We start from the raw sequence: 22209 nt of genomic DNA on the forward strand, positions 1-22209 counted from the left end.
CATGTTAAGGGGCCTTTACCAAATTGACAATTCATCCTGGGGATACAAAATGACCAATTTAGCTTTCATCAAGAATAGTATATATCTCAATACCTGTTCAAGTCAGTTTCTTTGCTTGAAAAGACCAATGAGACAGTTCTTCAATGTTTTACTTACTGGAAGTCTAAAAAAAGCCACTACTTTTATCCACATACTCAATTAAAAGAAGACTTTACATTCTACAGCACACAGATACTGTGTTTTTGTTCTTGTTTTGCTTTGTCCACGTGATGAAGTATGAAGTGTAAGGGACATGGTATTAGAGTGGCTTCGGTTATAGCTTTGCCCACTTATTAGTCGTGTGATTTTAGATAAACTATTTAGTTTTCTATTTCCTCCTCTTTAAAATGTGGATAATCATATGTACCCTCTCTCTTTCCCAGATACATTATAAAGATCAAAGGGATAGGGGATAGGGTTCAGAGGAATAGTATGTAAAAACAAGTCTTTGAAAGCAATGATGATTCCAGCCTTTATTATTAAATATTTTATATTGATTAAAAGAATAATTATGAGTGTGTGTGTGTATATATATATATATATATATATTTAACATGGCTCTAACTTACCATTTTAAAATCACAGACACACTAACTCTAGGATAGAAGAGATTTTTCCATCTTAAACAATTTTATATCCAAAGTTATGTTTTTGATGTAACAACTTCTCATCTGAAGTTACCCTATATTTTCCCGTCTACTATCTTGCAAAATATGGGGCTTGAGAGTATTGTAGAATGTGGCTAGATGATGAATTTCTTCGGTTTCTTAGACAAATGTCCTCCTGCTCTACTACTTCATATTATGGTGGCTTGCCCCAAAGATAGTCAAAACCATGCTTTTTTGAAATTTTTGGTGCTTTCCTTTTTATTCAAGCCCTGAGGTTGAGGCCCAAGGCTTGGGCTGGAGTGCAAGACCAGAAAAACCTGAGCTAGGGAATTTTCCTTTTCTTTATTACATCCTTTGTAGTGTCTCATCTCAAGTCTCTCAACTCCTAAGTTATGACAAGGGGCTAAATACTTAGGACTGTTTTTTGAAATTAAATGCCCAGTTACCATAGATATGGTAACTCATAAACTTCCTTTCATGGATTAGTTTAGGTCTATCCAATTACAGATTAATTTAAAGAACTTCATTATTTATCTATGTAAAATTCAAATCTTTGAGGGACCTTGATTTGCTAAACTGTAGCTGTCTTAGAAAAACAAAGATGTTCAGTTTCTAAATACTGGTCTACAGTTCCTAATTCAGAATTCTGAAATTCAAAAACCCTAAACAACAAATATTTTTTGAAACTAATTTGACTGCAAAATCTGAACCTAACCGATAATGAAGATATTTGTAACCTTCTTTAAAAATTTCACTTGGCATAAATTGCTGCAAAACGTGGAAGTTTTTAAATACGAGTTATCCCTAAAGACCTTGCAGAAAGGATGTTTACACCTGTTGCAGGTTGGGTTCCCCTGAGACAGAGACTATGGTTGTTTAAGAAGTGTTCTCAGAATCAAGACCCATGAGGGAAGGAAATGAAGCGAGATCAGGCTGTGACGGAGTCTCAGCAAAGTGTCTCTTTTGTGGTGGATGCCCTCTAGTGGATATTAACTTGGAATACAAAGATCTTCACACTTTATACCCACTCTCATGGATTCATATATATGCCTCTACCCCAGATTCCCTTCAATCCCAATTCCAGATTTTCCAATACTTCTTCTCCTAGGGCAAGCCACTGCTCATGAGTTCATATTTATTCTAAACTCCTATTTATTCCCTACAAAGTAAAGGATCATTTGTACTACCCAGAACTATGCCCATTGGTGGGATTTTTCCTTGCCACTATATTTCAAGTCCACTCCTGACTGAGGCTGCAGGGCAGCTGCCATCCATTTTTAGCTGCTTGCACCCACGCCCCAAGCTTAGTTTTTGTCTTCCTCTGTCAGCTTGTCATACGTGCCCTCTCTTGGTCCCCATGCAGCCATGGGTATGAGCTTAGTGAAAGGTGCCAGCACAGTGGTGGATGACGTGGGGATTTGGACCACCTGCTTATGCAGTTTACTCGTGCGTCTACCCCTGCTCACATCAATCCCAAATGTACTGCTTCCATCTTACAATGGATTGCTGTTGGACCTGCTCAACATTATGATGGTTTTTAACAAAACCTTGTGTGTGATGGGCAATTCTGGCTACAAGATCAATCCGTGACTCATGGTTAGGTAGTCTATCTCTGCCAGGACCCAGAAGTATGTCAGGAGTTGTTTATTAAATGGTGTATAATTCCTAGAGGTCTCAGCTGGGATTTCCCGGTCGGGACTTGCCATAACTCCACGTGGCATATCTTCCCGCCAGAGATACTTCTAATGTCATAGAGCCTCTTGGGTTTTGTGATCCAAGTAGCAGAATTGCTTGTACCCCAGCCTGGACCTGCATCATGTGCCTTTCCTGCTCTGGGCCCCCTTCAAGGTCGGAAGCCTTCTAGACTACTGAATGTTGGGCCAGAAGCAGTTTTTCCAAACATGGAAGGATGCTGCCTTCAAAACCCAAAGCAGCCTAGCAGGTATTGTGTTTTCCCTTTATCGTGGGAGGCCCTAGATGCAAAAATTTGTCCTTATTTTTGGGAGGGAATGTTCTGGCATATTCCAGACCACTGGATTCCTAAACATTTCGCCATGTCAGGTAATTAGATGTTCCTGGTTTAGTTAATATACCTTTCCTAAAGCACTGCCCTTTCAAATTTCATTTTGTTTCTTCGTGTAAAACTATGGGACAGTTTCTACGGCACTCCAATGAAAGATGAACACATTTTAAACATTTCTTCTTGGATATGAAGTGCACTCCCTTCATCCAAGGCAGTTTAACTTCAGCTTCATTTGTGCTTCATGTAACTTGAAGTATTTTTAGACTTCAAACTTGCATCATGACATGAAATGAAGTGGAACTACGAAAAACACAACCTAAATGTCATGCAGTTTCCTAAGTCTATAAAAGAAATTCACTATCTTGGGGGCAATTCAGAATGTGGAGCAATAGTCAAGCAAGTACCAGTTGTTAACACACACTGCCCTTGGATTTGAATGTGGGTGTTCGTAGATGCTATTTCAGGTGGAGATATTTAGACAGAGTTGTTTTAGGGAAAGAAACATACATACTATCATTTTCAAATGAAAATAATTTTCAAACCCTAAAATATCTTGTTTTAAAATCTTTTGCTGAACCTCAACATTATTGTTAATTTTACCTTTTTTTTTTATCAGATAACTTCGTGGTCGATTCCAGTTCCTGTGTGCGTGCCTGCCCTAGTTCCAAGATGGAAGTAGAAGAAAATGGGATTAAAATGTGTAAACCTTGTACTGACATTTGCCCAAAAGGTGATGATATTTTTTTTCATTTTATAATGAAAAAATACTGTTATTTTATAATAAAAATGCAATAATTTATTGACTAAAGAAAAATTTTCTCAACTCTCTAATTGTGCATCTTGTTTCTACAGCTTGTGATGGCATTGGCACAGGATCATTGATGTCAGCTCAGACCGTGGATTCTAGTAACATTGACAAATTCATAAACTGCACCAAAATCAATGGGAATTTGATCTTCCTAGTCACTGGTATTCATGGGTCAGTATTACATTTTTGTGGAAAATTGTTTTACGAAGTGCAGACAAAGCTTAAGAGATTCTGTAGTTTTGTCTGTTTGATTCCTTTTGAAACAGAGTTCCACTACACATTAATGCTTTCTTCCAACAAAGTCAAATGCCAGATTTCACCAGCAGTGATAGTAAAACAAATTTTGGGGGTACATCCAGATTATGAATTTGGTGACAACTTAGATTTAAAAATATCGATTTATATATAAGCTAAGATGTATTTACAGGACATTTTCCTCAAATCCATAGATTTCAGTAAGCTTGGCACATTTGTGGATATGTTTAGGGAAACAGTATCAGTGGACAAAGTGGGGAATTTCATTCAAATTCCTAACCAATTAGTTCAAAACAAGATAAATTAATGCATCTCACAGAAAACAAATCAGTAAGTTGAAATTCTGAGCTTTCAGGTATTTTCTTTGCCTTGCTGCATCTTTTTCTGTTTTAGACTTGGGAAGTTAGTGATAAATCTATTAAATGAATTTCATTTTAGCAATAAAAATTGTAACATTTTCTGGGCCCCTTCATTACAGAACCACCTGCTGTTTTTAACTGGGAAAATGACCAAGTTTGCATCCTTTCAACTGTAATGAAAATATCAATATTTTTACTTTATATTTTATCTATTTGTATATATCACTACTTAGTTCCTAAACATTAGTGCTACGGGCTACAGATAAAAAATATCACTCACATATTTCAATTCAAACGATTACTCTAAACATATATCATTTCTAGAAGCAAAACAATTTAACACATTATGAATAAATACGTCAAATAGGAACAATAAGAGAAATAGAACAAAGCATTTCTTTCCATTCAGATAAATTACTGTAGGTCTTACTACATAAAGCATTTCTTTACTTTAAAATATAGCTTTTAATATGGATCTGTGCCAGAAACTGTAATAGTATGTATTCACTTTCTGTTATATTTGGTCTAAGAGGTGTTTCTTGTTGTTTTGTTTTTTAAAATAAGATCCAGATTTTTAACGTCTCTTTAAAAAAAAATGTGCATGTGATTACTCTTAGTTTACATGGCAACAATCTATTGGAGATGGGTGGTACTACCATTTTGAGATGGGACACATTCAGTCGGCTCCACCATGGACAATCTGTATTGAGCTGTGTGGCTTCCATGTCAAACAACTCCAATGTAAAGTTGAGAACTGGGTTAATAATAAACCTACATCCTCTGGTTGTTGTGGAGATTCAAAATAAAACAAAATATACATTTTTTTAAGTGTTCAGCCCAGTGCCTGGCATACAGTAAACCTTAATAAATGGTATAAAAAAGAAAGAAAAAGGTGGGGGAAGGGAAGGAGTAAAGGAGGGAAAGGGGAGAGAGAGAGAGATAAAGAGAGAGATTGAAAAGTAACAAAAATAGAAGTTGAAAATCGCTAAACCCCCGAAACAAAAGAAAGTTAAAAAAAAGGAGAAAAAGGCACTTCAAGAGGAAAATCTCAGTGACTATATCTAGTATATAGCACAGCATATAGTGCAACAGATAATATCTCATAGACTACTGGAAACCAAATAAAGACAAAGTTATTTTCATGGCAATCCTTACTTTACGATGTCATACTTCCTAGTTCAGATGATTATTATTTGTCCTTAATTATAGCACTTAAATTTAACATTATAATTAATATTATTGTGTCTTAAGCATAATATATAAGGCATTTTCCAGGACAAATATATATGTGAAATATGATATGTTCCTCACTCCTAGTCTCATGCCAACATGAAACATATTCTGAAGCCTTTCCCTTTCATTTTAGGAAAGTATTAATATAAAGTTAATTGAGTAGGCCTCAGACACTTATGTGTAGGCATATGTGTATTCATGTATGTAATATGTGTGTGCATATGGACAAAGAGAGAGATTTTAAAGATGAATAACATGAGGTATTATTAACAAAGCTTTCAGTAAATTAACAAAATTTTTTACTTCACTTAATTTCCATTACCCTAAATCTTCTACTATCTAGTTTTTAATAGGATGTATGATTTGATTAAAATAGCTAGGGTATTTCTTTAAACTAATAGAAATGAAAAACCCATAATTAAGTAAGAGTGTACTTTTCAAAAACAAATTTCTGCAAAAAATAAATTTACTGTGAAGTTGTCAACTAAAATGTTAACATATAAAAGAGCTCAATGTTCAGTTTATAGCACGATACCACCATTGCTAGAAATAAACTAGGCATTCTTATTTCCTTATTTAGAATGGGAACTGCAGACAAAATTCAGCGTTCAGGGTTATCATAGGATCCCCTTTCATGTCTTGTCATGTCTAATAATGTCCCTGTGAATATGCTTAGAGCAATAAAATGCTCACCAAATAAGCATGTTCATGCTGTGTCACAGTGTGACACAAACAAGAAAGTACTTAGATGATCGACTGTAATGATGATAGACAATGGGAAACAGATAATGAGCTTGGTGAAAAAAATAACGTGATTTCTATGGAATTATGAAAATATGTTTCTCTCTCTTTATCCTGAGCTTTATTTTGGATCACCCAACACAATAACAGGGTGGACATAATGTTTTTTTTCATGGTCCTGAATTTAGCTAGGAAAGTTCTCAATTTTAAAATCTATGGATTTCAAGTGGCTGTAGGGTAGAACGCCCTAGGGGTACTTTTAAGTTGGTAAGTGGGATTCTGTCAATTTATTTTATGAGAGTCCTGAATCTCTAAAATTAAGTAGATAAAATTTCTGTGGTCCGCTGGGCTTCATGTGAACAGTCCAGAATTCATTTCATTCCTGGCAACCTGGAAGTGTTCTCAGTAAAGGTTTGGACTGACCCCATTATTGTGTGCTTGACCTGAACTTTGAGTGTTTCTCAGTAAAGCAGGAATATTTGATTATATGGCTAGAGCTATTCTAGACACTGCTTTTCATCAAAGAACAAATGTTGAAAGTTCATTCTACTACTGCAGAGCTGATATTTCATGTGCATGCAGACATCTTTGCACATTAGAAAATGATAGCAACCAGAATTTTCCCGCATGATGAACCTAATTTTGTGGCTCCATTTTCACTGAAAGCATAGATATTCATTCTATATATCTTCAGTTACAAATAGAGCAAGTTTGCTAGAATATTAATTTAGACTTTAAGCTTTTGAAAGATAGTCATGTCACATTAAGGAAAATCTTAATTGTTTATGTGTGAATTATGGGGACACTCATTTATAGTGTTTCCAAGCCTTCTATAACACACCATGTTAAACTAGTAGCACAATGTATTGATTAAACTTCTTAGTTTTTCTCAGTTTGAAGCAGTAATTTCATTAAGCAAGATTTTTTTTTTCTTTTAAAAGATATGGGATGGTTCACAGTATAGAAAATATGCTGATGAATCAAGCAGAGAGAGCCAGTAAAAGGTGGTTCCAGAGATCAAGTTTGCTGAACTAATAGAGAATGTTTTCAAGGCTCTAATGCCAGGATGAATAAATGCTGGTGGATTCAGAATCAGATTCTTAGAAGAGAGGCCATATGCTTATCTGTTTGTCAGGGGATTGTGGAGCACATTGACTGATAGCCTCCAATGGATCATGTATCCTAGTGTTTATTCCCCATGTGAAAAAGAAGGTTCTCAGAGACTGGTAAAACAACAGATATCCAGTACAAGGATAAAATTCAGTTGATTGCTAAAGGTGGATACAAACTGCTAAAAGAGCCTAATTCCTTGTTTTTAGAACGTTTGATCTCTCTTGGAGAAATGACCAGTGAATGGAATTTAATTTTTCTCTGAAGAGTATATATTAATATAAGGTTTCTACTTGCCCAAAATAGCACAGAGCACCTTTTAAAGTAATAAAACCTAGAAAAACTACTAAATATTACTTAAGAAAATCTGAAAGTATTGCTTGAATTACTGAGAAATGTTTAATATTATGTTTATATTTGGCTTAATATTCAAGAATGTAATTATTTTGTATGGGCAGGATGTTATAAATGAAAAATATTTTCCTAAGATGAAAACTTCTGAAAAATTCCATAAAATATTAATTTTAAATATTTAATTTTAAAGGTATTTTATATTAATTTTTGTAAAGACAGGGCATTTATGTATCAATAACATTAATTACAAAAAATATATTTATGCATTGGGAGATTATATTTTTAAAAATCCCCAAAATTTACAACACATTTTGAGTATTGTTAAATTTGTGGTAAATTTTATTTTCAAATGTTAGTATGATTCATATAGAGGGAAGCAAATAGTTCCTGTCATATGAAAGTGAACATAAATAAACAGATAGGAACAAGATTGCCCTGATAGATAAATGTGAAAATACAGAAAAATAAAAAAGTTTACTTCCTGTATTTGTTTTCACCTTTCTTATGAAATTACGGGTTCTGTTAGCAATTTAGTATGCTTTGAGGAACCCAAAAGGCAATTATTCTCACCATAACATAATTTATTTGCAGCGTATATTTTTCCAATTGAGAATAAACTTTTAAAGGCAAAATAAAGTGGTTAATGAATGGAATTGCTATATTTGGAGGTTTATTCAGGATAGTCAAATTGAACCGTTCCTCTGGATCTAGAATAGCCTTCAATGAAGAACTCATAATCTGTGTCATCAAAATTTCCTGAAAGTACCTTTTAATCCCCTTCCACATCTAGCATAGAAAATCTGGATAAAACATTGCTAACCTTCCTATTGCTAATTAAAATTCAATTGGAATGAAATAATTTTTGTCACATTTCTCATATTTTCACCACTTTATCTAATTTTAAGTTCGGCTTCATTTTTTTTTTTTTTCCCCTAGGGACCCTTACAATGCAATTGAAGCCATAGACCCAGAGAAACTGAACGTGTTTCGGACAGTCCGAGAGATAACAGGTAATTTTTAAAGTGAGTTTGTTGTGCTATGAACTATGTGAATTTTAGTCTTTTGTTAAAAATATTACATAGTATTGGAATTTTCAAAGCAAATTCTAGTTTTGAAAACACGTATTATTTTAAATGATGGGTGTCTTAGTTCCTTAGCATCTGTGCACATTTTGAAATCTGTGGAATTAAAAAAAAAATCCTTGAAATTTTGATGTTACTGGTTTTGCAAATGTCAGTGGATCTTTGAATCAATGTGTTTCTATTTACTTTTCACAAGTACTATTGAGGATGGGAAGCAGGTAGGATTCATTTAGCACATGTTTATTGAGGACTTGATATGTTCAGAGCTGTCATAGTAGATGGTATGGGGCCCATAGACATGAATCAGACATGGGTTTGCTATCAAAGAATGTAAAATCAAATAAGGAGGCTTAGTTATATACATAAACGTCTTAAAATGCAAGACAGACAGCTGATGTTGTAAATGTACAGATAAGGTGGCAAAAGATTTCAGAGAAATTAAACTCTTTGTCTAGTTAGACTAAATAATTTTAAATAATAATAGTAAATAAATATAAATAATAATAAAAATCAAATTAAGAATCATTTAAATCTTTAAACCATACACTTATATGATTCTGTATGTATATATTCTTGGTGTTCATTATTTTGACATTCATCATCTATTGAGTATTGTAGCCCCGAAACTTTGGGTAAGACACTGAATATTGGAAGAAGAAATATGATACAGAATGGTTCAAAAATAGGAATATTTGCTGCCTTTTCCTTACCTCCCATTTTCATCATATTTTAAGAATAATTGGTATTAAACACTGTTACTGAGACAATGATATTCTGAATCATTTTACTGCCCTTATCTTTTGTAGGTTTCTTGAACATACAATCATGGCCCCCAAACATGACTGACTTCAGTGTTTTTTCTAACCTGGTGACCATTGGTGGAAGAGTACTCTATAGGTAGGTGTATATATTCAAAGTTACAGGTCTCTGAATCATGTGTACATCATGTCATAGCCATCAGACTCATTGATTTACTGATTCTAGAAATATTGGTTTTCTACTTTAAATTTTAAAGGAAAACTCAATGAAAAATACCCCTGATTGTGCTTTAAAGTATACAACTTGATTTATCAACTGCCTGTCACTTAAAGTAATTTTAGTGTTTGGCAGTTGTGGAGTACATGATGTGAACCATAAAACTGAACCTTCATTTTGATCATATGTTATCATAATTAAAAGATAGACTTGAATGACTTTGTAATGACTTCGGTGTATGGGATACAAATGCTGTTTTTCCAGGAGGTTCTCGTTTTGTCTCTGGAGCTATCATTTGAACAAAGCATCACAGCGCTGATATTTTAGAATTTGGTCCACTATGCTACATGCAGTACTGGTTAATAATGGACAGATAATCAGGGCTCAGAAGGATACTGTTCTAAAGTTCTGTCAATATTTTTATTCACATAAGAAAAATATATGTTTTAATATTTATTAAACCACTGTTTTTATTTTACTTCAGATTTCATCTGCACAAAATTATTGTTTATGAACCGTTAAAAGTCTATTTATATAAGGAGACCTTGATAATTTTTCTACTTAAATCCGAAAGATGCCTAAAGTCAATACTGTCATTAAATGGTTCACAGGAAGTCCATTGAATTTTGCTATTAAAACAGGTATATCTGTAAGAGGTTCTAAAATGTAAAGGGGAAAAGTGCTTAATAAAAAAGGATAGTTGAGAGATATAATCTATTCAAGTGCTATATGGAACCAATTGAATAAAGTGTTATAAATCTAAGTCAAGGCATTATTATGCTCACGTTGTAATCAACAACTAAGGATGGTTATGATGGGAACAAAGATTTGAGAGAGTGAATTACATCCCATTTGGGTACACACACACGTTATATATCTGTATATTATAGTTCTCCATGCATGTGTATATATAAAACATGAAAAAAAATCTGAGTACTAAAAGCAAAGCAAATTTAGAGGACAGCTTTGATTTCCAAAATATAAAATAATGTTCATAAGTTGATTGAAATGTGGGAAACACATTTAGTCTTTAGAAAATGGACAAAGAATTTAATTACAATGTGGACTATGTTGAGAAAACAACATCCTTGAAATGATAATTTGTTTCTACAGTGTAGTTGTTATTTAACTTTTAGAGATGCTTTCTCACTTGTCCAAACCTTCTGAGTATTTTTTTTTAGTTTAATTTTATTCTTCTCTTTAATTTTTAACATCTCCTGTCCTTATACATTTTTCAAGTATTACAATTAACGCTTTGGTTTCTGAGGTATAAATTAAAGCTAAATATCTATGGTCATTCTCTGAGGTATTTACCTTCTGAAAGTGTGTCTAAATCTATTAAGTAGTTAGAGTTGAATTAATGTCTTACTTTGGGTAGATGAACAGTCACCGCATAAACATTTATTTAATTATTTAGTCTTAATAACAGGATTTAATTCTTGAGGAACTTAAGATTCAGGGGTTAGGAGGGAAGGCAGTGAGCAGATACGTCAGTGGTACATATATAGACAGAGAAAGAGATATCATTGATATTCATAATTATAAAAGATGGGCTTTTTTGGGGGGATTCAAGTGATTACTTTTAAAACAGTCAGCATATAGCATGTAAAGAAATAGTATTTGTGGGCTTCCCTGGTGGCACAGTGGTTGAGAGTCCGCCTGCTGATGCAGGGGACACGAGTTCGTGACCCGGTCCGGGAGGATCCCACATGCCGCGGAGCGGCTGGGCCCGTGAGCCATGGCCGCTGGGCCTGCGCGTCCAGAGCCTGTGCTCTGCGACGGGAGAGGCCACAGCAGTGAGAGGCCCGTGTACGGAAAAAAAAAAAAATAGTATTTGTATCTCAGGTTTATTAATTCAATCTTTTTTACACTCTATTAACATTCTTTTTGGAGTAAGATATGACATCCTTATTTTACTTCAAGAATGCATGTCATGGCCAGAAAACAATTATTACTGTTCCATTTTTTTCCTCTCCCCTCTCTTTAGTGGCCTTTCCTTGCTTATCCTCAAGCAACAGGGCATCACTTCTCTGCAATTCCAATCCCTGAAGGAAATCAGTGCAGGAAACATCTATATCACTGACAACAGCAACCTGTGTTATTATCATACCATTAACTGGACAACGCTCTTCAGCACAATCAACCAGAGAATAGTGATCCGGGACAACAGGAAAGCTGAAAACTGTAGTAAGTACATTACCCAAACATTAAAAATCTAGAAACTTTAAACATTTTTTTTCTCATTCTACATTGGACCAAACAGTTAAACATAGTGGTGGGTCAGAATTGTTGCCGTCTTTTTCTCAACCCTTAAAAAAGGTTGGTATAAAATAATCAAATGGGTAACTTTTTATAATACATTGCATGTTTTTATAATGTATTTCATGTTCTCAAATCTTGCCTAATCATAAGAACCCTCCTGTGGAGATTTAGATTCAATAGGTGTAAGTGGAGCCTGGGAATCTAAATGTTTAATAAGCATCCTGGGTAATTCCTTGGATCCAATCAATTTATGGAAATCCACTCTATTAAATTTTCTGTTTATTTTTTGCTTCAGAGAATTTGATAACATAGAATAACAAAGTATTTGCCATTTAGGAGTGGTGAAAAAAAAAAAAAGACGTGTTCTTCTGAAATGTGTAAAAATGCTGTTCCAGTAGTTTGCTAAACTTCATTTCATAAATGTGTTTTTGTAGGCATGGAGTGATCTCTTTTTTCGTGTATTTTACTACTTTTTAATCCATTCCATCACTTCTTTGTTACACAGAAGCAAATGATGTTTTCATGAGTATATAACTAAGTCATTCCCATCTTATACTTTGATACTCCAATGATTAATACTTAATTCTTCCCTGTTTTTCTCCTGGGTATTACTTTATTCTGCATCCTATAAGTGCTACTACTATGCATATAGTAGTGACTTACTTATAATAAATACAAAATAAAATGACTTAGAATTCAAAGAATCTGTTTACAAATGTATATTCTTGTTGTGGTCATGATAAGTCAGTCCTTTTAAAAGTCACATTTCTTAAGAAACATTTTGCTCTTAGGAAGTCTTCTTGCTTCTTTAATCTCACCATTGGAACAATCACAAGGGTATACATACATAATGATTAAGTTCATTAAGTATGTGAATGAATAGTATAGGACTTCTTAAAAAATGTAAACTCTTAAGAGGCCAACATGATTTAAATTTACCAAGTAGTCCATGAACTAATTAATTAATTTATACCCCACCTTGTACCAGAAAGGGTTTAAGGCAGCTCAGACTAGCAATTTTTATAAAATATAACTTATAATTTGTGAGGAATTCACATTTTAGCTCTTTTGGATCCTGAAAAGTATTTTCCAGAGAAAAGAGACCTATTGCAACATGAGATTCCTGTTTTGAGTGAACTTAAGTTCTTATATATTCTTCTGTTCCTCATAGAATCAAGAAATATAAAATATTGTTATATATCAAAATATGCATGTCCACATTGAATGAGATTTATCCTTTCATTGAGCCTAGATTGTTTCCTTGGTTTTATACATTTCTGAAACCTGACAGAAAGCTTGCTTTTTTTTTTTTTCTACTTAAGCTTCTTATCCCACAATACTATATTTGTGTTTGTACATGCCCCAGACAAAGTAGATTATTCATGGAAGTAAAATAGAAACTTTTTCAACACTAACTTATAAATATTTCCCTAAGTTAGGGTTATACTCTTCTTTTCTTTCACTTACTTCAAAAAATGAAACAAAATGAAAATAAAACAATAGTACCTCTACCTTTTAAAGGTAAGATTTAGGTATGAAGACAAAAAAAAAAAAAAAAAAACTAAGAAACAATAAAAGAATGAGAGAAAAACATTCTTTTTCTTTAACTCATTTAATCATTTCACAAATCCCTTCTTTTACCTTTTGTAAACCTGAATAAAAAGCAAATGGGAAAAGAAAATGTGGAAAGAAATTAAATGTGAAAAAGCAAGATAGGAAAAATTTATGTAATTATTCCGTATCTCTTTAAGACTTCTAAAATTTTGAAAAAAACAAAAGATGATAAATAATATTAATAAATTAAAAATCTAACATTTTCTTCAACTTTCAGTGTTAGGTCTCTTGGATGTTTATCCACTTTTCAAACCATGAACATATTTTATAGTTGACTTTACAGTTTCAGGAAGAAATGAAGCAATTAGAAGAAAGCAGTTTTGTGGTGCTATAATTTAATATTAAGCATATAATTTTTCATTTTTAACGTCTTAGAGTAAACAATTTTTGCATGAAATCCATTTATCAAAATTTGGGTTTCGGTCTCATAGTACATTGGATCCTGCATTTTCAGAAATGTAATTATCCTATAAACTTGACTTCAGATGTGCTGCTGATGTTTACACTGAACCTACAATGGCCGCCCACATGTGATTAAGGCCATTTTATCATCCATAGTATTATCTGCAAAGAGGAAAACAAATATTTGCTTCATTTTAAATGTACTTAAATATTGCATTTTTAGACATTCTTTCTTAATATACCACACACAAGACATATATGAGCACACACACATATTCATTACAAGACATATGGATACACAGACATACAGCATAAGGTGTGTATTCATATGCTCACACAACACATACACATGTACACAACCCTCGGACACTTACACATGCATTCACACGCATAAACGCAAACACACAGTCACCATAAAATACTCTCATCTAAATCTGTATATTGGCTTGGTAGCTTAAAAGAAAAATCAACCTTGATTTTTAAGTGTTTTTTGGAGTTCAACATGATTTAAAACAGCAATGACAATAAAAGAAAAACCTCACCTCATCTATAAAGTGTGACCATAGCTTGAGCAATCTTACTCTTTTAAGTCAGAATTTTCAAAGCAGACATACAGATGTCTTTATGGTTTGAAGAGATTGAGATTGAGAGAAACTCTAGGACATGAAAAGCTGGAACATTTTCTACCCCCTTTATCTGTATGGTTGTGGTAGGGACAAAACAGTGCTGGTTGGAAGGAGTTTTATAGTAGGTTTATAAAAGTATTTGAAGTTTCTTTAAATAGTTAAGCATAAATTTTTAACACCAGAATATAAACAGTGAAGAGATAAATACAACAAACCTTCGTAATCTGAATTACATTTGAACTCAGACATCTTTATTTTTTAAATATTTGCACATATACACTTAAAACCACATAAAAATGAGAGAAACTATATTCATAATTACCTTTCAAATTGAAATAATTTTATTTTTTAATTATAATAGTGCTTTTATCATTGTTAGAAAACAAAACAATGGACGAATTGTAAAATTTTTTGTTCTAATTCTGTGAAGAATGCCATTGGTAGTTGGATAGGGATTGCATTGAATCTGTAGATTGCTTTGGATAATATTGTCATTTTCACAATATTGATTCTTCCAATCCAAGAACATGGTATATTTCTCCATCTGTTTTTGTCATCTTTGATTTCTTTCATCAGTGTTTTATAGTTTACTGAGTACAAGTCTTTCACCTCCTTAAGCAGGTTTATTCCTAGGTATTTTATTCTTTTTGTTGCAGTAGTATATGGGAGTGTTTCCTTAATTTCCCTTTCTGATTTTTCACTGTTGGTGGAGGAATGCAACAGATTTCTGTGCATTAATTTTGTATCCTGCAACCTTACCAAATTCATTGATTAGTTCTAGTAGTTTTCTGGTGGCATCTTTAGGATTCTCTATGTATAATATCATGTCATATGCAAAGAGTGACTGTTTTACTTCTTCTTTTCCAATTTGTATTCCTTTAATTCTTTTTTCTTCCCTGATTGCCATGGCTAGGACTTCCAAAACTATGTTGAATAAGAGTGGTGAGAGTGGACATCCTTGTCTTGTTCCTGATCTTAGAGGGAGTGCTTTCAGTTTTGCATCATTGAGTATGGTGCTTGCTGTGGGTTTGTCGTATATGGCCTTTATTTATTTTTTATTTATTTACTTTTAAATTAAATTAATTAATTAATTAATTTTTTTGGCTGCGTTGGGCCTTTGTTGCTGCACCTGGGCTTTCTCTAGTTGTGGCGAGCAGCGGCTACTCTTCATTTTGTTGCGCGGGCTCCTCATTGCAGTGGCTTCTCTTGTTGCGGGGCATGAGCTCTAGGTGCACAGGCTTCAGTAGTTGTGGCTCGCGGGCTCTAGAGCGCAGGCTCAGTAGTTGTGGCTCATGGGCTTAGTTGCTCCGCAGCATGTGGGATCTTCACGGGCCAGAGCTTGAACCTGTGTCCCCTGCATTGGCAGATGGATTCTTAACCACTGTGCCACCAGGGAAGCCCTATGGCCTTTATTATGTTGAGGTAGGTTCCCTCTCTGCCCATTTTCTGGAGAGTTTTTATCATAAATGTGTGTTGAATTTTGTTGAAAGCTTTTTTTGCATCTATTGAGATGATCATATGGGTTTTATTCCTTAATTTGTTAATGTGGTGAATCACATTGATTGATTTACATATACTGAAGAATCCTTGCATCCCTGGGATAAATCCCACTTGATCATGATGTATGATCCTTTCAATGTGCTGCTGGATTCTGTTTGCTAGTATTTTGTTCAGGATTTTTGCATCTATGTTCATCAGTGATATTGGTCTCTAATTTTCTTTTTTTGTGGTATCCTTTTTCTGGTTTTGGTATCAGGGTGATGGTGGCTTCATAGAATGAATTTGGGAGTGTTTCTCCCTCTGCAATTTTTTGAAGAATTTGAGAAGAATGGGTGTTAGCTGTTTTCTAAATGTTTGATAGAATTTGCCTGTGAAGCCATCTGGTCCTAGACTTTGATTGTTGGAAGATTTTTATTTATGGTTTCAATTTCATTGCTTGTGCTAAGTCTGTTTATTTTTTCTAATTCTTTCTGGTTCAGTCTTGGAAAATTTTACCTTTCCAAGAATGTTTCCATTTCTTCGGGGTTGTCCATTTTATTGGCATATACTGGTTTGCAGTAGTCACTTATAATCCTTTGTATTCCTGCAGTGTCAGTTGTGATTTCTCCTTTTTCATTTCTAATTTTATTGATTTGTGTCCTCTCCCTTGTTTTCTTGTTGAGTCTGGCTAAGGATTTATCAATTTTGTTTATCTTCTCAAAGAACCAGCTTTTAGTTTTATTGATCTTTACTATTGTTTTCCTCATTTCTATTTCAATTATTTCTGCTCTGATCTTTATGATTTCTTTGCTTTGACTGACTTTGGGTTCTTGTTCTTCTTTCTCTAGTGGTTTTAAGGGTAGGGTTAAAGTGTTTATTTGAGATTTTTCTTGTTTCTTGAGGTGACATTGAATTGCTATAAATTTCCCTCTTAGAACTGCTTTTGCTGTGTCCCATACGTATTGGGCGGTTGTGTTTTCATTGTCATTTTTTTCTATGTATTTTTTAAATTTCTTATTTGATTTATTCAGTTATCTGTTGGTTATTTAGTAGTGCACTGTTTAGCCTCAATGTATTTGTGTTTTTTTACAGTTTTTTTTTCCTGTAACTGATTTTCATTCTCATAGCATTTTGGTCCTAAAAGATGCTTGATATAATTTCAAGTAAGCTGTGTATAAAAATATTTATTGAATAAGTGCCATATTAATGGTAATTTCATTTATTTTCTATTTTTCATATCAGTACTGCCATAATGTGAATCTTAGTTCATAAAAAATTTTGTACTATGCAATCATTTCCTTGGGCTAAACACTTAAAAGTGGAATTTCTGTGAAATTAGGTTATATATAATAAATTTTGGTATATATTGCTATGTCATCTTTCAAAAATACTAGATTAGTTTACACTTGTCCTAAACAATGTTTGATAAGGAATATTTTCCACTACTCTTTACAACACTTGATATTATCCATGGATTTAAATTTTGGTGATCAGAAATATGAAAAAGAAGTCTTTTAAATTTATATTTTTTAGTTGATATTGAGCCTCTTTTTATGTGTTGATTGATCCTTTCTATTTATTTTTTGTATATTACATAGTTATAAGCTTTATCCATTTTTTAATTCTGGATTTGAAAACACTCATCATAAATTAAATCCATTAAATTTTTGTGTCTTAAATATGTTGTGTATAAGTTTCCTTCTATATGCAATTTTTTAAAATTTTGTCTTTTGATAGACAAACATTTTATGTTTTTATCTAGTTAAATGGATACATCATTCTCTTTTTTATGTTTATGATCTTGGCATAGTCTATCCTTTTTCTTCTAGTACTTTAAAACTATATTGAAATTTTTAATCCATCTAGAAGTTTTGGTACAGCATACTTTTAAAAAATCTTAATTTGGCTAGGATATTGACATAATTTACTGAATAATCCATTTATTCTCACTGATTTTAGGTGTCTGCAATATTTAGCTAAGTAGAGAAAAAGTGCCAGACTCAACCTGTATAGTTTAATTTAATCATCACCACCACCCTGTAAAGTATAATTATCACCATTTTGCAGATGAATATACAGATGTCCAGAAAATTGAATAATATCCCCAATGTTTGGAAGCCATAGTAATTAAAACAGTATGGTACTGGCATAAAAACAGGCACATAGGCCAGTGGAGCAGAATGAAGAACCCAGAAATAAATGCACAAATAAGTTCAACTAATATTTGATAAGGGAGACAAGAATATTCAATGGGGCAAAGATAGTTCTTGAAAATGATGTTGGGAAAACATGGCTATTCACATGCAAAAGAAAGAAAGTGGACCCCTGTCCTATGCCACTCATAAAATGAATGCAAAGGGATAGGGAGGGTGGGAGGGAGATGCAAAAGGGAGGAGATATGGGGATATATGTATCTGTATAGTTGATTCTGTTACAAAGCAGAAAGTAACACACCATTGTAAAACAATTATACTCCAATAAAGATGTTAAAAAAAAAAAAGGATTAAGGACTTAAACATAAGACCAAAACCACAATATTCTTAGAAGAAACATTGAAGGTGAGTTCCTTGACATTGGTCTTGGTAATGACTTTATGGATATGACACCAAAAGCAGAAGCAACAAAAATAAAAACAAGTGGAACTACATTAAGTAAAAATTTTCTGCATAGCAAAAACAACAAAAGGAAAAGCCAACCCATGGAATGGGAGAAAATATTTTCAAATCATATATCTAATAAGGCATTAATACCCAAGTTATATAAGGAACTCATGCAACTCAGTAACAAAACAAACAAACAAGCAATCTGGTTAAAAAATGGGCAGAGGATGCGAAGAGACATTTCTCTAAAGAAGAAATACAAATGCCATCAAGTACATGAAAAGGTGCTCAACATCACTAACCATCAGGGAAATACAAAATGAAACCACAATGAGATGTCACCTCACATCTGTTAGAATGGCTATTATCAAAAAGAGAAGAGATAGCAAGCGCTGGTGAGGGTATAGAGAAAAGGGACCTCTGGTGCACTGTTGGTGGGAATGTAAATTGAAGCAGCCATGATGGAAAACAGTATGGAAGTTCCTCAAAAAATTAAAAATAGAATTACCATATGATCTAGCAATCCCACTTCTCTGCATCCTGATGTTCACTGCAGCATTATTCACAATAGCCAATATATGGAAACAATGTGTCTGTCAACAGATGAATGGATAAAGAATATGTGTCATATATACACATGTGCGTGTGCATGCATACACACACACTAGAATATTATTCAGCCATAAAAAAGAAGAAAATCCTGCCATATGCGGCAACATAGGTGGACCTCCAAGACATTATGCTAAGTGAGTTAAGTTAGACAGAGAATGACACATACTGTATGATATCACTTTCATGTGGAATCTAAACACATCAAACTCATAGAAACAGAGAGTAGAATGGTGGTTTTCAGGGTCTGAGGAGTGGGGGAAATGGGGTGATGCAGATCAGAGTGTACAAACTTTAAGTTATAGGATGAATAAGTTCTGGGCATCTAAGGTACAGCATAGCAAATATAGTTAACAAAACTCTATCTTATACTTGAACGTTGCTATGAACATAGAGGTTTAATGTTTTCACCACCACCACAATAACAAAATGGTAATTACATGAGGTGAAGGACGTATTAACTGAACTTATTGTGATAAACACTTTATAATATATATGTGTTTCAAATCACATTGTATACCTTAAATTTAAACAATGTTAGAAGTAACTTTGTCTCAATAAAGTTGGAAAAAATAAAACTTGGCCATAACTGTATAAGCTTTAAGTCTTTTCATATAACAAAGAAAATAATAAGCATAATTAAAAGGCAAAAAAGAAATAGAAAATAAAAGCAAACAAGAGAGCATATCAGCTCACAGAACTGAGAATTGCAAGGGATATTCCTTCAGGCACAGATGGATCTAGGGGTTAAACAACATCACCTGGACTCAGTCCTTCGACATTGCCCGATTCTGCTTTCTTCTTAGGCCAGCTCTCTTTCTTCATTAAAAATGTTTGGCCTTGGCTTGGAGAATTCACAAAGTTTATAAGTACAGGTAAAATAGCTCTACTTTCTCTCTCCCAGCATCTGTATTGTGGAAAGTTGACCCTGCTTGGGTCATATGCCTATCTCTGAACAGTTCACTATTTTCTCTCTGCCACCAACTGTTCAAACATGTTTTTAAGTCAGTCCCTTCAAAGCAATTGGAGTGATATTTTAAGAATAAGATCCTAACTCTCCTGCTTAAAATCCTTCATCAGTTTCCCACAACTCTTTGGACAAAGCAGAAAACCCTTTAAATGGTCACTAGGTCCTACATAATCTGGCCATTTTTCACCTCACTAGTTCATCAGATATTACTTTCCCACTCAATGCTCATGTGCAGTCGGTTCTGTGAAAGCACTGATCTTATTCACTGGTCAGACTCTCTTGATTAGACTTGTAATCCCCAATTTCCCCTAGCGCTCTTTGCTTAATAATTCCTATTGATCCTTCTCATCTCACATTGTTGTCCCTCTTTCTGTGGACTGACCTAATGCTACCTACCCATTAGGTTAGGACAACTGTTATATTTTTTCTCAAAAAAATATATATTATACACTATAAATGATTATTTATCTAATGCTGTCTTCGTAACTGGACTCTAATCCCTACATAGAGACAATATGTATTTTATTTCATATTTCCATCATATCCCCATTTCTTAGCATTGTCCAGTATAAACTAAGTAGTTTCTCAACAAATACTTCTAAAAGTAAACACATGGATATACTTGTATGTTTCCACATTTCTCTTAAGTATGTTTATTGAGGGCTTAGTTAGATGAGTAACCCTGCATTGTATACTACTAATATGATGTCTAATCTTCATCATAACCCAGAAAGGTAGATTATTTACTTTACAGATAAGTAATATGTAAATAATTGCCCAAGGCTGCATGGCTAGTCATAGCGTAAGGATTTGAACCTATGTTGACCTGATCAGAAAAACTGAACTGTTACAACTAAATCATATTTTTCAGGCTTTATAGAGAAAGATTAATGGTATCTGTCCAAATATATTTCAAGTCAAACCCATGCCTCTACATATGGTAACTAATGCAAACAGCATACGTAGGTAGTCTTGTACAATGAAAGAGAAGATATTTTTTCTGCCTTTGTGCTTGTAGACAGGTACTTCATTTCAATATTTTGAGCTAATCCATTTACTTTCACACATGCAGCACAAGTAGCAAGATCCATTATTTAAGCTTGCCTCTATTTTAACGAAAGCAAGTTCAGTATTCTCTGTAAAGGTCAAAATACTAAGCGCATTATTATCTCTCCAAAATTTTAATAGACATAATTTAATAGGTATAATTCAGATGAGATACAGAAAAAACAATTTTACAGCTTCCAGAAAAAAAGAGAAGTTAAAGGTTGCCTAACAACTACATTGCTAAAGTTTCTTTAGAGGGCTTTATAATGGTGTTTCAAACTGTAAGCCATTGAATAGGCCCTTCTACTCCTTCCTATGGAACTATCACTCTGGGAGATCAGAGAGCGGTTGAATTCTTGGTACTGATTGAAAACTTCTTTTCTCTCAAGAACTTCAAAGAAGTATTTTCCTTGGCCTTTTGTGGAGACACTTCCCATGTTTTCACTCTGCAGAAAATGATCAACCAGCCTTGAATACCATCATCTAGTCATTTGGAAAGAGTGAGAAGAAAGTAATTATTATGGTTTCCTGTTTGTATTATTGCTTTCCTCCAATAGGTATTGTTTTCCTGATGCAAAACTGCTCTGAAATTGAGCATCTGAATACAGACTAAGGAAGGTAGTAGGCAGCAGAAAAGAAGGTAGGAGTTTGCGTGAAGCCAATACTCTCTTTTTCAACTAATGTCAAAGCAGATAACAGAAAATTAAGGGAGAAGGGACAAGAGTGAGAGGCTTTCACACCTGAAAAAATTAATGTGAGTTGGTGAAATAAATAGATCAAGAAGTTGATGGACTATCATGAAATGGGCAGTACAAGGGTGTACTGATGGCTTGTCAACATCCTAAAGGAAGAAACTGAAAACAAATGTGAGGGTCTTAGACAGAAGTTGATATACAAAGAATTTGAGGCATTGATTATATTTTCTACAAGGACAGGAAAGTGATGAATACAAACAGTCAGAGATTCATGATACTGTGCAGTATGATTTTGAATATACTCTACTTGCCTTTACA

At 33.6% G+C, this 22209-nt stretch overlaps 1 protein-coding gene across 1 annotated transcript in view; it reads left to right on the forward strand.

Annotated features, from left to right (window-relative positions):
• The window catches only part of ERBB4 (erb-b2 receptor tyrosine kinase 4), a 1112005-nt gene that overhangs the window by 802743 nt on the left and 287053 nt on the right, over positions 1-22209 (forward strand). The window contains exons 8-12 of the mRNA XM_030852949.2: positions 3287-3400; positions 3523-3649; positions 8467-8540; positions 9419-9509; positions 11575-11774. Of these exons, the coding sequence (XP_030708809.1) occupies positions 3287-3400; positions 3523-3649; positions 8467-8540; positions 9419-9509; positions 11575-11774 (606 nt within the window). The remainder of the gene's footprint in view (positions 1-3286; positions 3401-3522; positions 3650-8466; positions 8541-9418; positions 9510-11574; positions 11775-22209) is intronic.

The sequence above is a fragment of the Globicephala melas genome, chromosome 7 (genome assembly GCF_963455315.2).
Source record: "Globicephala melas chromosome 7, mGloMel1.2, whole genome shotgun sequence".
NCBI lineage: Eukaryota > Metazoa > Chordata > Mammalia > Artiodactyla > Delphinidae > Globicephala > Globicephala melas.